This window comes from Strix aluco, chromosome 21, assembly GCF_031877795.1.
Source record: "Strix aluco isolate bStrAlu1 chromosome 21, bStrAlu1.hap1, whole genome shotgun sequence".
In the NCBI taxonomy this organism is placed as follows: Eukaryota; Metazoa; Chordata; class Aves; order Strigiformes; family Strigidae; genus Strix; species Strix aluco.
Genome location: NC_133951.1, coordinates 5,734,224 through 5,753,706, shown reverse-complemented (window position 1 = coordinate 5,753,706; position 19,483 = coordinate 5,734,224). Strand labels below are relative to the sequence as shown.

At 48.4% G+C, this 19,483-nt stretch overlaps 1 protein-coding gene across 1 annotated transcript in view; it reads left to right on the top strand.

Moving 5' to 3' along the window:
- Positions 1 to 5,908: 5,908 nt before the first annotated feature.
- DNAH9 (dynein axonemal heavy chain 9) overlaps positions 5,909 to 19,483 on the top strand; it is a 202,555-nt gene continuing 188,980 nt past the window's right edge. The window contains exons 1-7 of the mRNA XM_074847373.1: positions 5,909 to 6,035; positions 9,427 to 9,638; positions 9,831 to 10,064; positions 12,899 to 13,066; positions 15,861 to 15,977; positions 16,874 to 17,024; positions 18,060 to 18,174. Of these exons, the coding sequence (XP_074703474.1) occupies positions 5,960 to 6,035; positions 9,427 to 9,638; positions 9,831 to 10,064; positions 12,899 to 13,066; positions 15,861 to 15,977; positions 16,874 to 17,024; positions 18,060 to 18,174 (1,073 nt within the window). The 5' untranslated portion in view covers positions 5,909 to 5,959. The remainder of the gene's footprint in view (positions 6,036 to 9,426; positions 9,639 to 9,830; positions 10,065 to 12,898; positions 13,067 to 15,860; positions 15,978 to 16,873; positions 17,025 to 18,059; positions 18,175 to 19,483) is intronic.

Genomic DNA, 19,483 nt, shown 5'->3' with positions numbered 1-19,483 from the left:
GGTGAGGGGAGGTGTTTTTAAGATATGGTAACGCTTCTCACTGTCCCATTCTGTCTGTTAAGTGTCGTTATCGTTAGTGTTTTGAATTAAAGTCAAGTCCTTATTCTTTCCCTAACAAGCCTGTCTTTTGCCTGTGATCATTAATGGGTGAGCAACCCCTCTCTGTCCTTATCTCCATTCCTGAGCCTTTTGATTCATTTTCTCCTTCCCAGCGCAGGGGGGAAGGGCTGAGTGAACGCTGCTGGTGCTCAGTTGCCCTCTGGGCTCAAACCACGACACCTCTGTGCAGACAGATGCGGTGCTGCTGCAGGGAACAGATTGTGCCTGGGTTTGGTCCCACTTTCCTCTCAAACTTCATGAAGGAAAACAGAGTGGTGGTGCTGGGTCAGGAGGACGGGGTGGGTCTGCGCGAAGGTGGGGAAGGTCTTGAATTTCCCGAGGTTGGGGACATGCCTTGCTGTGCCCGCTGCACGAGCACTTCCTGCAGAGTCTTTTGTCTGAGTTTTTTAGGACAGTCTTAGAAGACTTTGTCCAGTGAAAGAAATAGTTTATGTATGTCAAACTTTTGGCGGGTCATTTAGAACATCAGGAATAGATGCACCATAACTGTGTCTTTATTCAGTGAGGAAGTGCAGCTGAGCTGCGGGTCACAACTGAGGTGACCTTGTCTACTTGTCACACTTAACTCTTGTGATGGCTGGAGCACACCTCCTCTCTGTGGAGCTGGGCGTTTGTTGTGAGTCCAGTTATTATTTTAACAATCAAAAAGAAAATAAACGGCTATCGTTTGACTGGTTACAACATTACTAGCGTTAGCAGTCCACCCCATTTAAGTAATAGGGACAAATCTTGCTAATAATGTGGCTAAAACTGTTGAAGGTGAACTGGGCAGTACCTGCCTGTGCTCCCCTTCCTGCAGCTCCCTGGGCATGAAGGTTGCTGATGCCGGTCTTCCTCAGGTCTACAGCACTAGTCATGGTTACAAAGAACTTTCAGCATCCTGGGATGGCATTGTGGTGGTGCTGGGCTGCTTTACTCCTTTACAGTTTTGTGTCCATAATGTAGCTATTTTTATACCTTTAGCCTCCCCTGAGCCTGGTAACACTCTGGTGGGTTTGTGTGGTGGGGTTTTGGTATCAGGGGAGGGGTCTGTAGTGGTGGGCCCCTCTGAGAAGCTTCTCAAAGCTCCCCCAGCAATATGCCAGACCTGCCTCTGGCCAAGGCTAAGCCAATTAGCGACAGTGGCTGCACCTCTGCGATGATGTATTTGATTAAGAAGGGGAACTTAGGAGAAGGAGTTGTGAGGGAGATACCTATGCGAACACTGAGGTCAGTGGAAGAAAGGAGTGGGGGTGTGCACTGGAGCAGAGACTCCCCTGCAGCCCGTGGTGAGTTGCCAACCTTGGCTGTTGCCACAGGCTGGTCCCAGAGCGGAGCCAGCCCAGGGTAGGTGACAGACACAGTGTTGCTATAACAGCTCAAACAAGCCAAAAGCAGCTCAGGTCCAGGGAAGCCCAGCCCAGCGGTGAGACCCCATGCTGTCAGGTCAGTTGGGAACTTTCAGAGATAAAGACAAAAATCATATTTAGTGGGCTGCAACTTTGGAAAATAACCTAGAAAGCGGCTGTGCTCAAGATGGGCAATACAGTTGGGATGGGACCTAGGTGATCCTCACCAACAGTACATCCCAGGAGGTACCAGAAGACCTTCGCTTTCAGCATAATGGGGGTTGCTGTCACGGGACAGCCTGTGGGTTCAGCCCAGCTCTAATAGTCTTAAAAGGCTGCCTGAAGCCTATGCCCCTGCCTGCGTCCCCTGCCCACTGGCAGTGAAATGGGGAGCAAGCACCAGGAGGTGGTGTGAGGGCAAGTGGAGAAGAACCCATGGAGCTATCTCTAGTTGCAGGTTTGACAGGCTGGGAGAGCCTGAGGACAGGGCTGCTCACTTTGCTGGTTTCCACCCTTCTCAGCTGCTTAGATTCAGAGGGGAGGGTGTGCTAATATACAAAGTGGGCCTGCAGAGAGGCCTGTTCATCATCACCTGCCCTTGTTTCACACAGGCAGGGAACTGCTTAAGACAGCAATGAATGTGGGTCTCCAGGCTTGGCCGAGAAAGGACCTCGGAGTCTGGTGGCCTGTCTGTCTCCTGCAGCACTTTCTTTTCCATTGCTCTTTCATGACTCCTGCTATAGGTGATTGTGCCCATCCTGACAAACCAGAAGAACCATCAGGGCTGGCCACGAGTGGTGTCACAAGACATTATACGTCATGTCCACAGCCTCCAAAGTACTGTTTTCAAGGTTGTTGGCCAAGTAAAGGGCAAGACCTTGCTGCCTCTTCCAGCTGGCTCAGAGGGAATCGAGGACATTGATCTGGAAAATGAGAAATCGTGAGTACAACCCCTTGTTCTCCACTGGGTTTTCTCCTGCTGACGCATGTGCTGTGTCTTCTGGGGATCCTCCCCCCAATCATGGGGAGTCTTCTTGCTCCCTGTCATGTGCTGCTCATCCAGACTGCCTGGATGGGTGTATATTTTGCTCTACCTGCTCTCTAGTTTATGGGCTCTGGCTCTGGGGGATGTGCAATACTATAGGTAGGAAAAACTGAGAAAGTGTAAAGGCATGTGGGCACACAGAACAGCAAGGAGTTGCTTGGATCAGTGAGGAAAAAACACCAAACCTGTGGGCAAAACCTCTCCTGTTTTACTGATGCCACTGAATGTGAAAGTAGGATTCTCTCTTTTTCTGTCTTCTGTCTGCCAAAGCATGCTCCTGAAATACACTGTTTTGCAGTTAAATAACTCGCTTGTTAGTGACACATGCTGCCTGTTTGGTCAGGACTATTCTGTCTTCCTTTAAAATCAGATTTGTCATACAAGGGTACAGGAAAAAACACCTACAACTCCCTGCAACCGCCTAAACTGTTCATGGTCCCATAGAGAGATTTGGAACCTGCTGTTCCTGTCCTCCTGGAGAAGTAGGGTGGCTTCCCAGACACCCACTTCATTTCCTTGTGTTCACTTTCCTTCAAGAAGTAAGTGAACAACTTTGATATTTTTGGTTCTCTCCATTAGACCTTCCTGGTAGCTGTCATGATTCTGAAGTTTTACTTACAGTCCTTGAGGGACAATCCTCAGGAAAGCCACCCCAGATTTTCTGACTAGTTAGAATCATAGAATCGTTTAGGTTGGAAAAGACCGTTAAGATCATTGAGTCCAACTGTAAACCTAACACTGCCAAGTCCACCGCTAAACCATGTCCCTAAGCACCACATCTACACCTGCTTTAAATACCTCCAGGGATGGTGACTCAACCACTTCCCTGGGAAGCTTGTTCCAGTGCTTGGTAACCCTTTTGGTGAAGAAATTTTTCCTAATATCCAGTCTAAACCTCCCATGAAACAACCTGAGGTCATTTCCTCTTGTCCTATCACTTGTTACCTGGAAGAAGAGACCAACACCCACCTCGCTACAACCTCCTTTCAGGTAGTTGTAGAGACCAATAAGGTCTCCCCTCAGCCTCCTTTTCTCCAGGCTAAACACCCCCAGTTCCCTCAGCCACTCCTTGTAAGACTTGTTCTCTAGACCCTTCACCAGCTCTGTTGCCCTTCTCTGGACACGCTCCAGCCCCTCAATGTCTTTCTTGTAGTGAGGGGCCCAAAACTGAATGCAGTATTTGAGGTGTGGCCTCACCAGTGCTGAGTAGAGGGGGACAATCCCTTCCCTAGTCCTGCTGGCCATGCTGTTTCTGATACAAGCCAGGACGATACTGGCCTTAGCCCCTGGGGCACACTGCTGGCTCATGTTCAGCTGTCTGTTAACCAACATCCCCAGGCCCTGTTCCACCAAGCAGCTTTCCAGCCACTCTGCTCCAAGCCTCTAGCACTGCATGGAGTTGTTGTGACCCAAGTGCAGGACCCAGCACTAAGTCTTGTTGAACCTCATACAACTGGCCTTGGCCCATCCTGTCCAGACCTCTCTGTAGAGCCTTCCTATCCTCAAACAGATCAACACTCCTGCCCAATTTGGTGTCATCTGCAAACTTAATGAGAGTGAACTCAATCCCCTCATCCAGATCATTGGGCAGCCACAGGAGGTTGAGCCCCTTGTGCAGTCTTTATCCTGCAGGATGTCCAACACCTGAGGAATTACCACCCTTTGCTAGCTGATAGGTCTGGCAGGGCGCTAACATTGCAGCTGGGGAACTCCCACCCTGGTCTTCCTAAGAAGCCAGCTTGGTGCCTGAAGCTTGGAGTGGAAGGATTTTGACTGTTGCAGTGCTGTGAGCCTGGCCCAGTCCAAAATAACCGAGTCTAGAAGGTCCACAGAGGCAGATGCATTTGCACATCGTGTCATTGTCATGTCTAGGCTGCGTGCTTGCACCTGTAGGACCTCACGAGATGTGTTTAGTGAGTGCAGTGGAATTAATCACTCCTTGGACAGGACGTGGTACAGGTGGGATTGTATGAGAAGTTACTGCTTCCAAGGCAGTGAGGTGACCTGCCCTCAACATGCCATCCCACTCTGTGTAGTTTCTCTCTGAATTAAGCAAGTTTATGACTGTGGGGAGATAGAATAGATACAGGGAGAACAGTACAGGGAGAGATAATCTTGCTGGAAGTATGGGTCTCCAGGTCAGACCCTGAATCCGAATGGATCTGATGTGACAGTTAGTGGCTGTGCAGAGAGGTGGCCACTGGCTCTTTATTTCCACCATTTGTTTTATGAACAATGTGTTGTGGTGCACACTGCTGCAGAGCTTCATCCATTTTCTCCAGGGTGTAATTCCTGTATTAAAACAATGGCAAAATCTTTTGAGTTTTGATTGTTTTGTGGTTTTGAGATGTGAAGCTAGACTGTAATCTGTAAAATCCAGCTGTCCCCGGGGTCATTTGAAGTAGATCCAACCGAGCAATGCACATCAACAAGTGGGAAGCAAAGTTAACCATGTGGTCTGTTTTCTGCAGCCTGGAGCTGATAGATAAATCTCTTGTACATGCCACTGAGTCAGCCGTCATAGACTGGAGCTACCAAATCCATGGAGTGCTGAAGAAAGAGTCTTCAGAGCCTCTCCTGCAAGGCAGCAACCCTAACCCGAAGGTGGAACTGGAATTCTGGAAGAACAGGTATCCTGGGCAGCCTGGCCAGGGCGTGGTGGTCACTGGCACTGCTTTTGGGTGGAGGGAGAGTGACAGACAGAGCTGCTACTTCTATGAGCTGAGAAGAGCAGGCTGCCTCAGGTTCATGTAAAGACTTGAGCTAAGGAAAATTGCTCCCACACATAAAATAATCATGATCTGCAAAGTGTCTGGGAGGTCACTGGACAGCTGGCTGTGTTTTAACTTAGCCCCAGCACAGGGGCTGCACCTCGAGGGAATTATGAGAAATGCTCTTTCTGCTGCTGTTCACTAGGAACCAGCCACAGGAATAAGAGCTGACAGACACCTTCTGTAGGGCCTTCTGTAAACAGTGCACCTCAACGGGCTGCTGTTCATCTGTTGATGCCAGAGAAGGTTTAGATGTTCAAGAGCCGGGGAGTGGAATTTCCTCCTGTCCTTTGAAAACCTTTGTGCTGTGTTGGTTTGGGCTGGCTTAGAACAAAGCCCTGCCTGCTGAAGAGCTGTCACTAATACGTGCAGAAACACCTGATGGCTTCTTTCAGCAGTGTCCTGCCAGTAACAGAGCTGCTGGCATGCTGAACCCCAGCACAGTCTGTCTGTCCTGTAGGGTTTGTCCGTGCTTCCTGCAGGAGCTTCCTCCCGTTTCCTTTCACTGTTGGGACCCAGTCCATGTGTAGCTGGAGGAAATCTGAATCAGGCCCAGGGGAAATGGATGAGGGGTGGGGGGGTGGGGGGGGAGCGGGCAGCTGCCCCAATGTGGGCTTGTAACATGTCTTGGTTGCTGTAGGTGTGATGACCTGGAGTGCATTTACAATCAGCTGAGAACGAAGAAGGTCAGGAACATGATGGAGATGCTGGAGAAAGTTGAGAGCAGCTATGTCCCAGCCTTCAAAGATATGCTCATGGATGTTGAGGCAGGTGAGATGCTGAGGCAACTTCCCCATAGTGCTGACTTCTGTGTCATGCAAATTCATCTGGGCTTTGTTCATAGCCTAGTGTTCCTGACTGCAAGCTCGGTGTGGCTGTAATGGCCCTGGTCGTCTGGAGTTTGCTGTGACCATGGGCACTGCAGCCTTGTTTCTGGCCCTCTCTCTGGTTCATGGGGTGAAACTGGGCTGCTTGTACTTCATCTGATGCTTTTGTTTCCAGGCTGGGACAAGCTTGATCACTGGTCTGTTGAGCCAGACCTTTTCCAAAAGTCAGGGTGAGTGGATGTGGGAATTCAGTCTGCTGTAATAAAGCATTTGCATTAATCCAGCAGGACTCACCCCAACTTTCATCAGCTCCTCTGGTGTCAGTCTGCAGGAATGGGGGTTCAGGATAAGAGGACTGATCTTGTAGCTAACTGAAACTCCTTTGTTAGACTGCTATTCCTCAGGCTTTGGCCACTGCAACCCAAACCTCCTTGCTAAAGGAACAGCAGTTTGCACTTCCTTTGAGCATGAGGATTTCTGGGCCTCTGATGAAAGCAGGGAGATGTTGTCACCTGTGTCACACGAGAGGAAAGCAGAGTCCCTGCAGTTGTGCACAAATCCAGGCAGAGCTGGGCAGAGGCAGAGCTCTGCATCCTGCGTCGTGGCGGTGTGGTGGGGAGGTCTGTTACCTGCGAGGGGGCTGCAGCTTGCGGGGGGAGCGTGATGCACGGGGAGCACGGCCTCCTGTCCACGTGTCTGTCCACATCCCCGTCCGGTGACACCCTGCCAGGTTGCAAGGTCTGGCCAGCCCCCAGCTCTCCTGCCCACTTGGTCGGGGAGATTGTTGCAGGGGTGCCGGTGGGGTGGGTGACCTGTAGGTGGTGGTGTGCATCAGCAGATCTGCCTTCTGCTCTCAACTATTTTGCCAGTCTGGCACAGTGCAGTAAGACAGGAGAGCTTTGAGCAGAAGAATGACAAGTTTTCATTTCCCAGTTTAGGGAATTAAAGACTATTTTTTTCATTTCATTCATAAGAAGACTTATAAGGAAGGTTGGTTTTTTGACTGTATGTGAAGCAAAATTCTACCTTAAAAAACGCAGCTCTCTTGAATCAAGTACCATCTTTTTTCTGGTGAACTCTGCTTAGGGAGTTCAGTCCAGCTGAAGGAAACACTGCAAATTCCCCTCCGTAGTGAAAAACTGTGGAGTGCTTCTGCTCTGTCCCCTGTAGACCAACACAGCTGACCCTCCATGTCCATCTCCAACCCAGCTCTGGGCTCTTGTCTCTGGCAAGACAAAACCATTCAGACTTCACCAGCTATGTACATGCTGACAGATAACACTATTCTTCACCCCTTCATGTGGAAACATTTAATCTGTTAAGGATCTGTGTAACACTACACTGTGCAATTCATATGGGCTAGAGAAACACCCCTTATATAAGGAGCCAAGAGCTCATTGTAAGACTAATTAATGCTTTAAGGGTCTAATCAAAATACAACAAATATTTGGTTTTAATCTGGTTACAGCAATACTAACCCTAATTGGATAATTTGGACTATAATTGTTAATTTCCATTACAACACAGTTCAGATTTGTATGCAGCTGCTTTTAAGTCTCTGCCCCTTTCCCTGGTGTTGTGCATCCCTGCTGATGTGGTGGTGTGGCTGTTGTCTGTCATCTTTGCTGGGAGGGTGATGTTGATAGTGGGAGTTTCTTCTTCCTTGGTTTTGGGGGTTATTTTTATATGCATTCAAGCACTTCTGTCACTTCTTTTCTTGTTGGTCCACAGGTTTAATTGTACAAAGATCATCTGGTTTTATTAATGCTTTCACTCCGGGGTAATTCTTTAGGGTAAAACCACACAGCTGTACAAAGCTAAGCTAAAACTTTCAACTAGTCAGACATTAGTTACCTTGCTGTTGACAGGTTTGCTGTTACAGCCAGGACAAGTGGGACTGTGGTCATCTGCCCACTGAGCAAGGGGCTACTATAGCCAAACCTGAGCTAAAATGAGCTCAGGCCAAGATCTGTGATGCTCTATAGCCTGCAGTGCTATATAGCAAGGCCTGTGGCCTGTTTGTAGTGATGGCAGCACTGTATTTTTGGTGCTGCTGGGCATGTTCACAGAATCATTCAGGTTGGAAAAGGCCCTTGGGATCATTGAGTCCAACCCTCAGCCCTACTCTACAAGTTCTCCCCTACACCACATCCCCCAACATCTCATCCAAACAACCCTTAAACACACCCAGGGATGGGGACTCCACCCCCTCCCTGGGCAGCCTATTCCACTCTCTGACCACTCTTTCTGTGAAACATTTTTTCCTAACGTCCAGTCTGAACGTCCCCTGTTGCAGTTTAAAGCCGTTCCCTCTTGTTCTATTGCTAATTCCCTGTGAGGAGAGACCAGCACCAACCTCTCCACAACGTCCTTTCAGGGAGCTGTAGAGAGTGATGAGGTCTCCCCTCAGCCTCCTCCTCCTCACACTGAACAGTCCCAGCTCCTTCCATCGCTCCTCACAGGATTTATTCTCCAGGCCCTTCCCCAGCCTCGTTGCCCTCCTCTGCCCTCGCTCCAGCCCCTCGAGATCTCTCTCGGATTGAGGTGCCCAAAACTGGACACAATACTCCAGGTGTGACCTCACCAGTGCAGAGCACAGGGGGACTGTCACCTCCCTGCTTCTGCTGGTCACACTATTTCTAATACAAGCCAGGATGCCGTTGGCTTTCTTGGTCACCCGGGGAACACTGCTGGCTCATGTTCAGCTGCTTGTCAATGAGAACCCCCAGACCCTTCTCTTCCACGCAGCTCTCCAGCCACACCTCCCCAAGCCTGTAGCCATGCAGGGGGTTATTGTGGCCCAAGTGCAGGACCTGGCACTTGGCCTTGTTGAAGCTCATCCCTTTACCATTGGCCACTGATCCAATCTATCCAGGTCTCTCTGTAGAGCCTCCCTGTCCTCACGCAGATCGACACTCCCGCTTCATTTGATGTCATCTGCGATCTTACTGATGATACACTCTATGTCCTTATCAAATCATCAATAAAGATGTTAAACAGAAATGGTCCCAACACCAAGCCCTGAGGAACACCACTTGTGACCGGCAACTCATTTAGCATTTGGGGACTGAGCCTCTGCACAAACCCCTGTCCCAGCTCCCTGTCCCTTGCCATCATGTCAGTTTATTTCCTGTTCTGGTTGCTGCTGTAGGTGAGCAATGTTCAGGGGTGAGCAATCTTCAGCACACAGGTAGGTGAGTGTGCTTTGTGCTTGTCAGGGCTGTTTGTTTTCCCAGGCACCTTGCCATCCGGTGAGGTGAGAGCAGCATCCAGATCCTCAACCCAACGCACCACAGCTTGGTGGATCTTACCACTTCTCCCATCTCTTAACACAGCTTTGACCGAAGCTCAGGACATTCACCTGCACCTGATGCCCCTCAAGCGCCCCTTGGAGGACATAGAGAGGGTTGAGTTCAGTGAGGTGAAGCCTTTCCTGGTCCCTTTGCTCCACGTGGTGTGTTTGATCTGGGTCACCTCCAAGCACTACAATGTGCCCGTGCGAATAGTAGTGCTGCTCCAGGAGATCTGCAACCTTCTCATTCAGCAGGTGCGTGGCCGTGATGCCTGTTTGCCAAGGGAAGCTTTTTTTATGAAAGTCCCCTCTCTCCTCCTTTCCCCCATCCTTCCCTGGCAAAGTGATTCTTAACTTGAGAGGTAGGTTCGATCATGTTCAGTGCAAGAAGTCACTGTTTTCTGTGATGGCAGAAGTGATCTCTCAGGTGTGATTTTGTTCTTCCAGGCCCTGGTTTACCTGTCTCCAGAAGACATTCTGAAAGGGGAGATGGAGGACAGCCTGGGCAAGGTGCAAATGGTGCTTGGCATCCTGAATGCGTTCAAAGGAGCGTTTGAGGAGAGAAGGGAAAAACTACACACGTATTATGAACCAGGCCAAGAAGTGAGGGAGTGGGACTTCCATGCCATAATGGTGTTTGCAAGGCTGGACAGCTTCCTGAAGAGACTGGAGATGGTGGAGGTGAGACTCTGGTCCTGAAAAATAATGCAAGCCTTCAGGAGAGCTCTGTAGCCATGAACTCACTTGCTGGCATCTTCCTTTCCTGTAGCTTCACCTGATGCCAGGGGATGGGGCCACCCTCTTTGCTGTTAGGTCTCCTGTTACAGCAAGGTTAGGACCTTGTTTTACCATGTCCTGCTCGGTGCATGTGTAAGATGCACAGTTGTGTCCTTCTGGTCAGGTTGGTAGGTGTGTCATTGTTCCCAAGAGCCTTGTTGGGACAAGGGAATGGAGATTACTCGGGGCTGTGGTTTGCACAACTGTAAATAAAGCAATACAATCTCCTAGTCCTCCTGTCACCGTCAGAGACACCCTAGAGCTGGGTCCTGCCTGACTTGGAGAGGCCACATGCTCCACTTGAGGCTGTGCCTTGTGGCCCTGGAGAGGAGTGGGGACACGTTCCTCACCAGGTCATCCCTTCGCATCCTAATGGTCTGTCCAACTGGGGTGCTGTGGCTCAGGGGTGTCCCTGTTTGCCAAGGCTTGTCACTGTGAGATGGTCATCAGAGACAGGGACATCTGGTGTCGTAAGTCCCATCGTCCTTCAGCTCCCAGAGTGGCCAAGGGCTCCTTGAGCTGGAGGGGATGTTATTCTGCAGACAGCAGGTCTGAATGTGTGGGGCAACCCCGTGCATATGAGCACTCTCCATGCTCTCCTTGTCAGCTGGCTGTGTCTGGAGACCACAGCCATACAGACACTGTGTGTACCTGTTATACACACACTGTATATACCTGTTATCTCTCACGTGGTTAACAGCACACATTTATCTGTTATCCACACGCTTCTGAAGTGAAACTCTTTGTTTATTGTTGCCACGTTCCTGGCGTGTAGGATTGGATGTGCAGTGTACAAGCTGCTGGCATTTGCTTATTCAAAGGAAAGTCTGGTTGTTTTTCTCTTGTTCTCTCCAGTGGAACAGAAGGTTTTACTGGTTTAAGCACACTATATAACTTTATGCTTTCTTTAATTAAGAATGTTGAAAACCATCATGACTGCTGTCTATTTTAAAACTATTCATAATGATGGTTTCCAATAGGGTTCGGTATGCAGTTAACCAAATTGTGCTGGCCAGTGTAGAGAGGAATATAAGCAGACACAGGAGTAACTGCAGGTCACTGTGAGAACAGTGTGAGTGACAGGAATTATGCACTGTCACTCTGCAAAGGCTCTGGGCAGTGATTGCTCATTGCCAGGATACTATGGATATGGGCTACAGGAGAGCCAGAGGTTCTGAGCGGCACATGCACTGTTGTGGTGGCAGAGCACTGTGATTTTTGGCCAGTGCCTGTGTCCTCCTTCCATCTCTGTCCCACACCTCCTGGGACAGTAAGTGGCTGCAGTATATTCAGTCAGAGGGAATGCCTGTGGAGTGAGCTGTAAAATAGTAATTAAAAGCATAGTACACCAAGCCTGTTAATGAGGAAAGCTTCTGCCTCTCCCCATCTCTATTTCCACTCCCTCTTCTTCTCAAATAACCTTGTAAGACAGTGCAAGGAGCAGCTGTTATTTCTATGTTATTTTTGCCTTACAAGCTATTTGTTAAAGTGGAAGTAATCTTACTAAATAGCAAGTGTGCATTTGTTTTTGAAATTTCATAAAAGCTGCAATTATGCTGGTGCACGGGTAGCCCATGAACACGTGGATAAAGAAGGATCTCTTTCTCTTGGTTCATCTGACTGTTTTTCATTGCCTGTCGTAAAACCTGCTGCCTGGCTGGGGCAGCTCTCTGCTAGAACCCTGTTCTCTCAGAAATTCCGGAAGTTCTCAAAGCAACTGGTCGTTTAGTTGTCAGGGACCTGCGAGCAGTTGTTCCCTTGACTGGAAGCTGTTCCTGATAATCCTGACCGTGGCGGGAGCTGTAAGTGTGCAGGGTCTCCCCACCTCTGCCTGGAGCATCATGGGGTGGCACCGAAGCCTGGTAATGCCTCAGTGTAGCATGGGGAGCTCTGGGCCATGGGCTGTGTCCTGGGCTGTGACCCATTTGGCAGCCCCTGTCTGAGAGCACTGGCACTGGCTAAGTGCCACCTGTCTGGGGGTGAAGCTCCGTACCTGCTTAGTTCTGATTTTGGGGTTGTCCCCTGAGCTCAGTGCGAGCAGGACGGCTGCCAGTGCATTCCTGTGCTTGAGATCAGCACATTTCTCCTGGTCCTGAGACAATGGACGTTGAACCAGCCCTTGTTTAGCCCTCCCAAAAGAGATGGATGGAGTGGGGTGGTGGCAGGCCTGCCTGGCGCTGCTACCATTATTGGGTGAGCAGGGCATTTTCCTGAGAGGTGATGCTGCAGGGTCAGGCCCTGCCAGGCTGCAGAGGATGGGAAGGGAAGGACCCACATCCCCATCTCAGCAGAGAAGAGCAGCTGGGCAGAGTCAGTAACACCTGCTCGGACACGTGGAGGTTTGACTGAGCAGGAGCTTTGGACCTGTAAACATCAGAGGTCTCTTCTTGGTTAATACCTCTAAAATTGGGATTCTTAGCTATGCTGGATGACATATCAGGGTCTCATATGTTGCTTTGGATCTGTCCTCTAAATACTCTTAAAAGCAATTTTACAGTTGCAATAGTATTTCTAGTGGCAGCAGCAGGTCCCGCTAGGAAGGGACATGTTATGAGCAGCCATTGATGCCCAGGACAGGTTGGGCAGATCTGGCTCCTCATTCCCATTTGTGTCACTCAGCTTGAGCACCGGCAGTGTGCTTGGGGAGGTCCTTCAGTGCAGAAGTGAACACAGCTCCATGTTGTGACATTTTCTTTTGTCAACATCTTAACCTGTGTGTGTCTCCATTGACTTTGAAGGATCTCCTGGCAACAGCCTTGGACCTGATGAAGCTGGAAAAGATCGAGTTCAGTGGGATTAAAGGGAAGGCCCTGGGCCAGCAGGTGCTGGACATGTATGAGGAATCCCAGGAGGCGTACAAGGTGTTTGCAGAGCGAACCTATGACTGTCTTGAGCTGACCAACACGGTAGGTGGGACCAGCTTGCGGGAATACCAGCACCATGTGCATGTTTCCAAAGCAGCAGCTTCCTCTGCGATGGAGCCCTGGCTCACGTGCAGTCCTGCTGACTTCTTCCCAGCTCCTTCCTCCTTTTGTAATGATCTGACCTGTTATTGTAGGCAACAGACAGCCGCTGGCCTTTCCTGCAGAGATTTGGGAGTTCTTGCAGGTCTATATCTAGCATATCTTGCTAGTTCAGTACCTCAGACCAATACAGCTGGGAAACCTGGATTTCTAAGCTTTTTATACAAGCTTTCCCTGTACGTGGTGCTTGCTGGTGTGTATAAGCTGTACCAACATCCACATCTCTTTGCTTTCCTCCTCTTGATGTCTAGCTTGCCTGATGAGGGCCAGCTCAGGTAATCTCTGGGGCTGTGTTTGCTCTTGTCTAGATGAACGCATGGCATCTGGTTCTCTCAGAATTCCAGGACTCAGTATTTTATTATCAATAGTGCTTTAATTAAAGGAATAATCCCACCCCTCTGGGTCATGGCTCAGTGGCCATACGGATCACAGATGCTCTCAGCAGCATGTGTCATACAGGCAGGGCAAAGCAAATGTGACATGGGCCTCCTTACTGTCTATTCAGAAACTCCTGCTCTTGGCTTTGACACTGAGCAGCACAGCCTGGGTGAGCTATGAAGGAAGGGTGGTAATAGCATTTCTGAAGGGGTCTGTGTTCCATGGTTGTGTCCAATCTCAGAGGATTTTTGATTTCTTCTGCTGGTTGTCCTGTTAGCCCTGAACTCAGTTGGCTGTGTCCGGTGAGCTGGACACGGTTAGACGTGTCCACACATCTAGGAGGAGGGAGTGCTAAAACTGGAGTGTCCATAAGGAAGTTTTGTGGTGAGGAGCTCCAGTCTCACACTGCTTGTGGGGCAGCCATTCATGGCAGACACCCAAGTGGAAGGTAATGCCAGGGCAAAGTCCTCCCTCCATCAGACTCCTGCTTTGCTCCCTTCGGAAAGGGCTGTGCTGAGGTGAAGGGTGGCTGGGCTGGCAGTGGGACACAGGGCTGGTGTGCTTTTCCTTTGGGTGTTGGGACCTGTCTGGTGTGGTGATGAGTGACTTGTGCTTTGCTTTCTGTAGTTCCTGGTACATCTCTGCAGTGGTTGGCACGTCCCCAGTGCTGCCTGAGGTGTTCTTGCTGGAAAGCTGCTTGCTCCATGTCACCCTTCCTTCAGGAGGGAGGGCACAGAAAGATGGTGAAGGTGGCTCTGCAGGAGCTGGCTTGGTTTCAGTGACCCCATGGCCTTTTGTGTGACTCTGAGTCATAGAGTTGTTTAGGTTGGAAAAGACCTTTAAGATCACAGAGTCCAACTGTAAACCTAATGCTGCCAAGTCCACCGCTAAACCGTGTCCCTAAGCACCATATCTACACCTCTTTTAAATATCTCCAGGGATGGTGACTCAACCACTTCCCTGGGAAGCTTGTTCCAGTGCTTGGTAACCCTTTTGGTGAAGAAATTTTTCCTAATATCTAGTCTAAACCTCCCCTGCTGCAACTTGAGGCCATTTCCTCTTGTCCTATCACTTGTTACCTGGAAGAAGAGACTGACACCCACCTCGCTACAACCTCCTTTCAGGTAGTTGTAGAGAGCAATAAAATCTTCCCTCATCCTCCTTTTCTCCAATCTAAACAACCCCAGTTCCCTCAGCTGCTCCTTGTAAGACCTGTGCTCCAGACCCTGCACCAGCTTTGTTGCTCTTCTTTGGACACACTCCAGCACCTCAATGTCTTTCTTGTAGTGAGGGGCCCAAAACTCGAGATGTGGCCTCACCAGTGCTGAGTACAGGGGGACAATCCCTTCCCTAGTCCTGCTTGTTCATTCAGTGCTTGAGTTTTACATCCTCTGTTACTTACTAGACCCTCTTTTTCAGTTAAAACATGACATCTGATTCTGCTGGAGCCCAGCAGTGATGATAGCAAAAGCTGTTGCCTTATGCTTTGTCCTTTCAGAAAAGAGACACATGGTCTAATTTTTAGTGGCTTTGTCCAAGCTAGGACAGAAGGACTGAAGTGTCACAGATTGTCAAGTCCAGTCTTTGATTTGGGCTCTTTACCTGTAGGAAAAATTCCCGTAGATTTTATGCTTGAACTTCAAAGGATTTTTTACAATTGGAGCAAGAAATCAGTGCCAGAAGATGATGGAAATTACAGAAACATGGAACTGTTGAGGTTGGAAAGGACTTCTGGAGATCACCCAGTCCACCTGCCCCGCTCAAAGCAGCTTAGCTAGAGCAAGACTGTGACCAGTCAGGTTAAATATCTCCAAGGTTGAATGTGTCCAAGGGTGGAGAGTCCACAACCTCTCTGGGCAACCTGTGGCAGTGTTTTGAAACTGCCTTTATTGTTGCCCCACTTACGGCCAACTCACTATCAATCAAAACCACAGGCTTGTTAGGGCTTGAAAGTAGATTGGATTTGGAAGTCAGCAGGTGCATCTGTTTTCTGAATGACGGTGTAGTCTTCAGGCCTAGTTGAGGGGAAGAGGGCGAGGAAATAGTGCTTGTTGGACCATGGAACGCGCTCGGGACCAAAGGATCCATCCTGGAGGGCCACGATCTCAGCCCTGGGACAGTACAGAAATGTCCTCAGGCTCCATGGAGCTTTGCCATGCTGCAATGACTGAAGGTTGTCCAGAGGAATGGTTTAATTCATGGTGAATAAGAAGAGGAAAGATCTCTGGATTAGGAGGTTGCAGGTAGCTTCTTGGTGCCATCTTGCAGCCTCACAGCTTACTGTTTTGCCTTCCCACAGGAGTTTGAGCAAGACGCCTTTGATTTCCAGCAGAAGGTAGAAGACATTGACCGGCGGCTGGGCACTGTTTTCATCCAGGCTTTTGATGATGCCTCAGACTTGGAGCACGCCTTCAAGGTTTGTCTATCACGCTCCTTCTCTTTTATAGAAGGAAAATCAGGGCACCAAAGTTTGACTCAGTGAGAATCACACAGAGAGGGCCAGGCAGTGCTGTAGCTACAGGCACACGGGCTGGTGTTTGCTGAGGGGAATGGACAGTGGGACAATGAGACTTGTAGCTTTTGGGATGGTCTTCGTTAGTGATGCTGACGTGTGGGTCCCTTGCGAACTGTCAAGCTGTGGAGCTGGCAGCAGTGTGTTTGCTGAAAGCTTTGGGAGTATTTCTCCTCTTCCCATTAAGACACACCAGAATGCATCTTTGTTCAGTTTTAGAAAGAGTAGCCAAAGAAATATTCAAATCAGGCTGTCGGATGCCAGGAGTTTTACTTGTGTCTCTGTGAGTTGGAGGAAATTATGATTTTTCTAGGATTTCCTGATGAGAATGGCTGTTAAAAACCAGGTGATTATTGTTAATATCAATTTGTTAATATTGTTAATACATGGATATATTTCAATTTTGAAAACTGAGGTTTTCTAGAAACAAGGCTGACTTGTTTGCCAACTAATATATCTTGCAGAAAAAAAAAAAAAAAAGGTATTGTCTGACAATACCAGGGTTTGTAGAAAAGCCTGTAGAAAGTGATAGTATTTATCTTTCTAAGGTTTTTGAAAAAATAGAAAATTTTGGAGCATTTGAAGAATGACAGTTGGAAAATGGTTCACTCACAGGGAATGTCTGTAACAAAGAGAGGGACTACTTGGAAAAGCAGGGTAAAGAAAAGAAATTTCCCTTTTCCAAAGTGCCCATTGGTGCAGACATCTGGGCTAGTGAGGAAGATCCCAGTGGGTCTCTCTGCAGAAGTTGGGGTTGTGAATTTTTTCCCCTTTCTTTTCCTGCTTCTTCACCTCCACAGTTGCTGGACATGTTTGGGAGCCTTTTGGAGCGACCAGTCATTGCTGCAGATGCTGCTGACAAATACTCTGTCCTCATCAGCATGTTCAACAGTGCCTTGGACCATGCGAGGCTGATCTACTCCAGGCACATCCAGGCAGAGCTGGAGCTCGGTAGGTGGCATGTGCTGAGTAAAATTGATTTTACAGGAAATTGGATTTAGATTAATTTGGGGGGAAAACAATTTGCTTTTTCTAAGGAAACCAAAACTTCCCAAATTGCAAATGTTTTCAGCTTCTATAGCTCCTAGTGGAAATGGAAATGCCTGGGAAAGCTCTATTTTTAGTATTAAAGCAAATAATCTGTTAGGGGGAAGAATTATCCTTTTTAAAATGTGTATACATGGTACGTGACTGGGAATGAAGATTTGCAGGGATTGCTGAACTTTTACCCCAGCAAGGCTGTGACAAGGGGTTTCTCTCCACACTTGTGCACTGCCTCGAACACCCCATAGGACTTGCAAACCCGCTCATGTGCTCCCCAATATGAATTTATTGCGTTTCCCTTGTAATGCTGTAATTACAAAGTATGTGACTGGGACTTTGTAACCAAGGGTTTAATCAGCCTTTTCCACGTTTGTTATTTCCCATGAACATTGGCACAGGAGGGAATGGGTAGACTCCTATCAGATTATGAGGGTTAGAGTGTGTCTTTTTTGAGCAGCAACCTGTTTACTTGCCTCAGAAAGATGGTACTGGAACCAGGCAAGTCCAGAAGAGGCAGCGCTGCTGGAAGCAGTGCAGATTAACATAGAGACATTCATGGAGGATGAGTCCATCATTTGCTGTGAAGCTGGGGAGTGTTCTGTGAGTGTTAGATAAAATGGTCAGAACTAGCTCTTGGTCAGAAATCCCTACATCATTGTTTGTGGGGAGTAGGGAATGCTTCCCACGCAAAAGATGCCTCTGTATCATCTCTGTTCCTAACATATGCCAGGCTTCTCCTTTGATCCCAGGTCCTTATTCAAGGTCCAGAGGCACTAAGAGTCTTGTCCTGGTCACAGACCTACATCGGTGTAGCAGATGTTGGATTTAAGGAAGGAATCTGGGAAATCAGAGCAGTTTTGTGCAGATGAGTTTCTGTTGATGTGTCTTTGGGGTTACAACTGCAGTGTTCGGTCAAACGCTGTTTCAATGTGCCCTCTCCAGGATCCCCCCCTGTGCACAAGAACATGCCACCGGTAGCTGGAGCACTGGAATGGGCTCGGGAGCTGCGAGCACGAATCCAGGTGCCATTTGGTCACTTCAAGCACATCCCACATCTGTGCGTGTCTGTTCCAGCTAAGTTGCTTTATGACCATCTTGATATCTTTTATCTAATCAATCTCATTTTCTTTCTGTGTTGAACACTATCGAATGGTTATAGCTGAAATAATTCTTAGTCAAAGAGGTGTGAAGCGATTGCTCTGGTGCTATTCAGCTTCCCTGAGATCTTTTTTTTTTTTTTTTTAAGAAACTCATTAATTGGATTTGTTTTGAAGTGGTTAAGAGGCACAGTGGGATAGTACATGGGCTATTCAGCTATCAGACATAGTTCTAGGTTGCAATTGAAAGAGGTATTGGAACCTTTCCCACTGCAATCCCACTCAGCATGTTCTCCAGCACTTTCTTGGGTGCAGCCCAACCCTCAGCTGCAAGCCCCGGTTCTGGCATCATCCAAGCTGTGAATGGCAGAGCGGTACTGGACTGCACTCATCTAAGATGGATTGATGGAGCTGAGTTTCCAGGTTGGTGAACAGATGAGGACTTCACTGGACACTTGCAGAAGACAACTTTCTCAGCATTAAACAAAGGAGCAGTCTCTCATAAACAAGAAAAGAAACTAGTGCTATAGAATACTCATCACCTGAATGCTTGTGATTATGGCTGGTTTTGGAGAGGTGTGGCCCCACGCTCACAGCTACCACATCTCATGGCACCATATGGGACAGCATTTAAAAGTCCTGTAAGCAAAGCAGTGTTGGACTTGGGACTGAAGGTGCTTCAGGGACTGCACCTTGTAGCTCACAGGAATAGTTTTACTTGTGCTGGACAGGATTCTGAGTAAATGGAACCACTTTTTTTATGTGCTTGACCAAAATACACCATCTCCATCACTGCAGTATTTGTAGCCTTCTCTCACAGTGTATTGCCATTAAGCAAGTGTTTTAAGTGCACAGTTATTCTGCAGCAGTAAAGACATCAGTGCAGTGAAACAAGCTCTTGGATGGTTCTCAGCACAGAGCCCAAGTTATCATGTCTGGTTTGAATCTGAATAGCAAATTTTGTAAACCGTGAAGAAGAACCCAGATCTGCATTTTGCATTGATTTTTCTTTCCTCTGTTTAGAGCAGTTAATAACATGCTCTGCAGCAGGGGTGACGTGATGCTGTTTCCTACGTGGAACTTTAAAGGGAAAAAGTATTGAAAGGGGGAAATGAAGATGGTTTTGCTGGGGTTTGCTTAGAGGACTTGTTTACTTGCGGAAGGTTTGATCAGTATGTGCCCAGTGGTGACTGCTCAGGCACTACCTTTGCTGGGTTTTGTTTAAGTTAATTCAGTTCTTTTTCAAAATGTCCTCCAAAATCAACAACC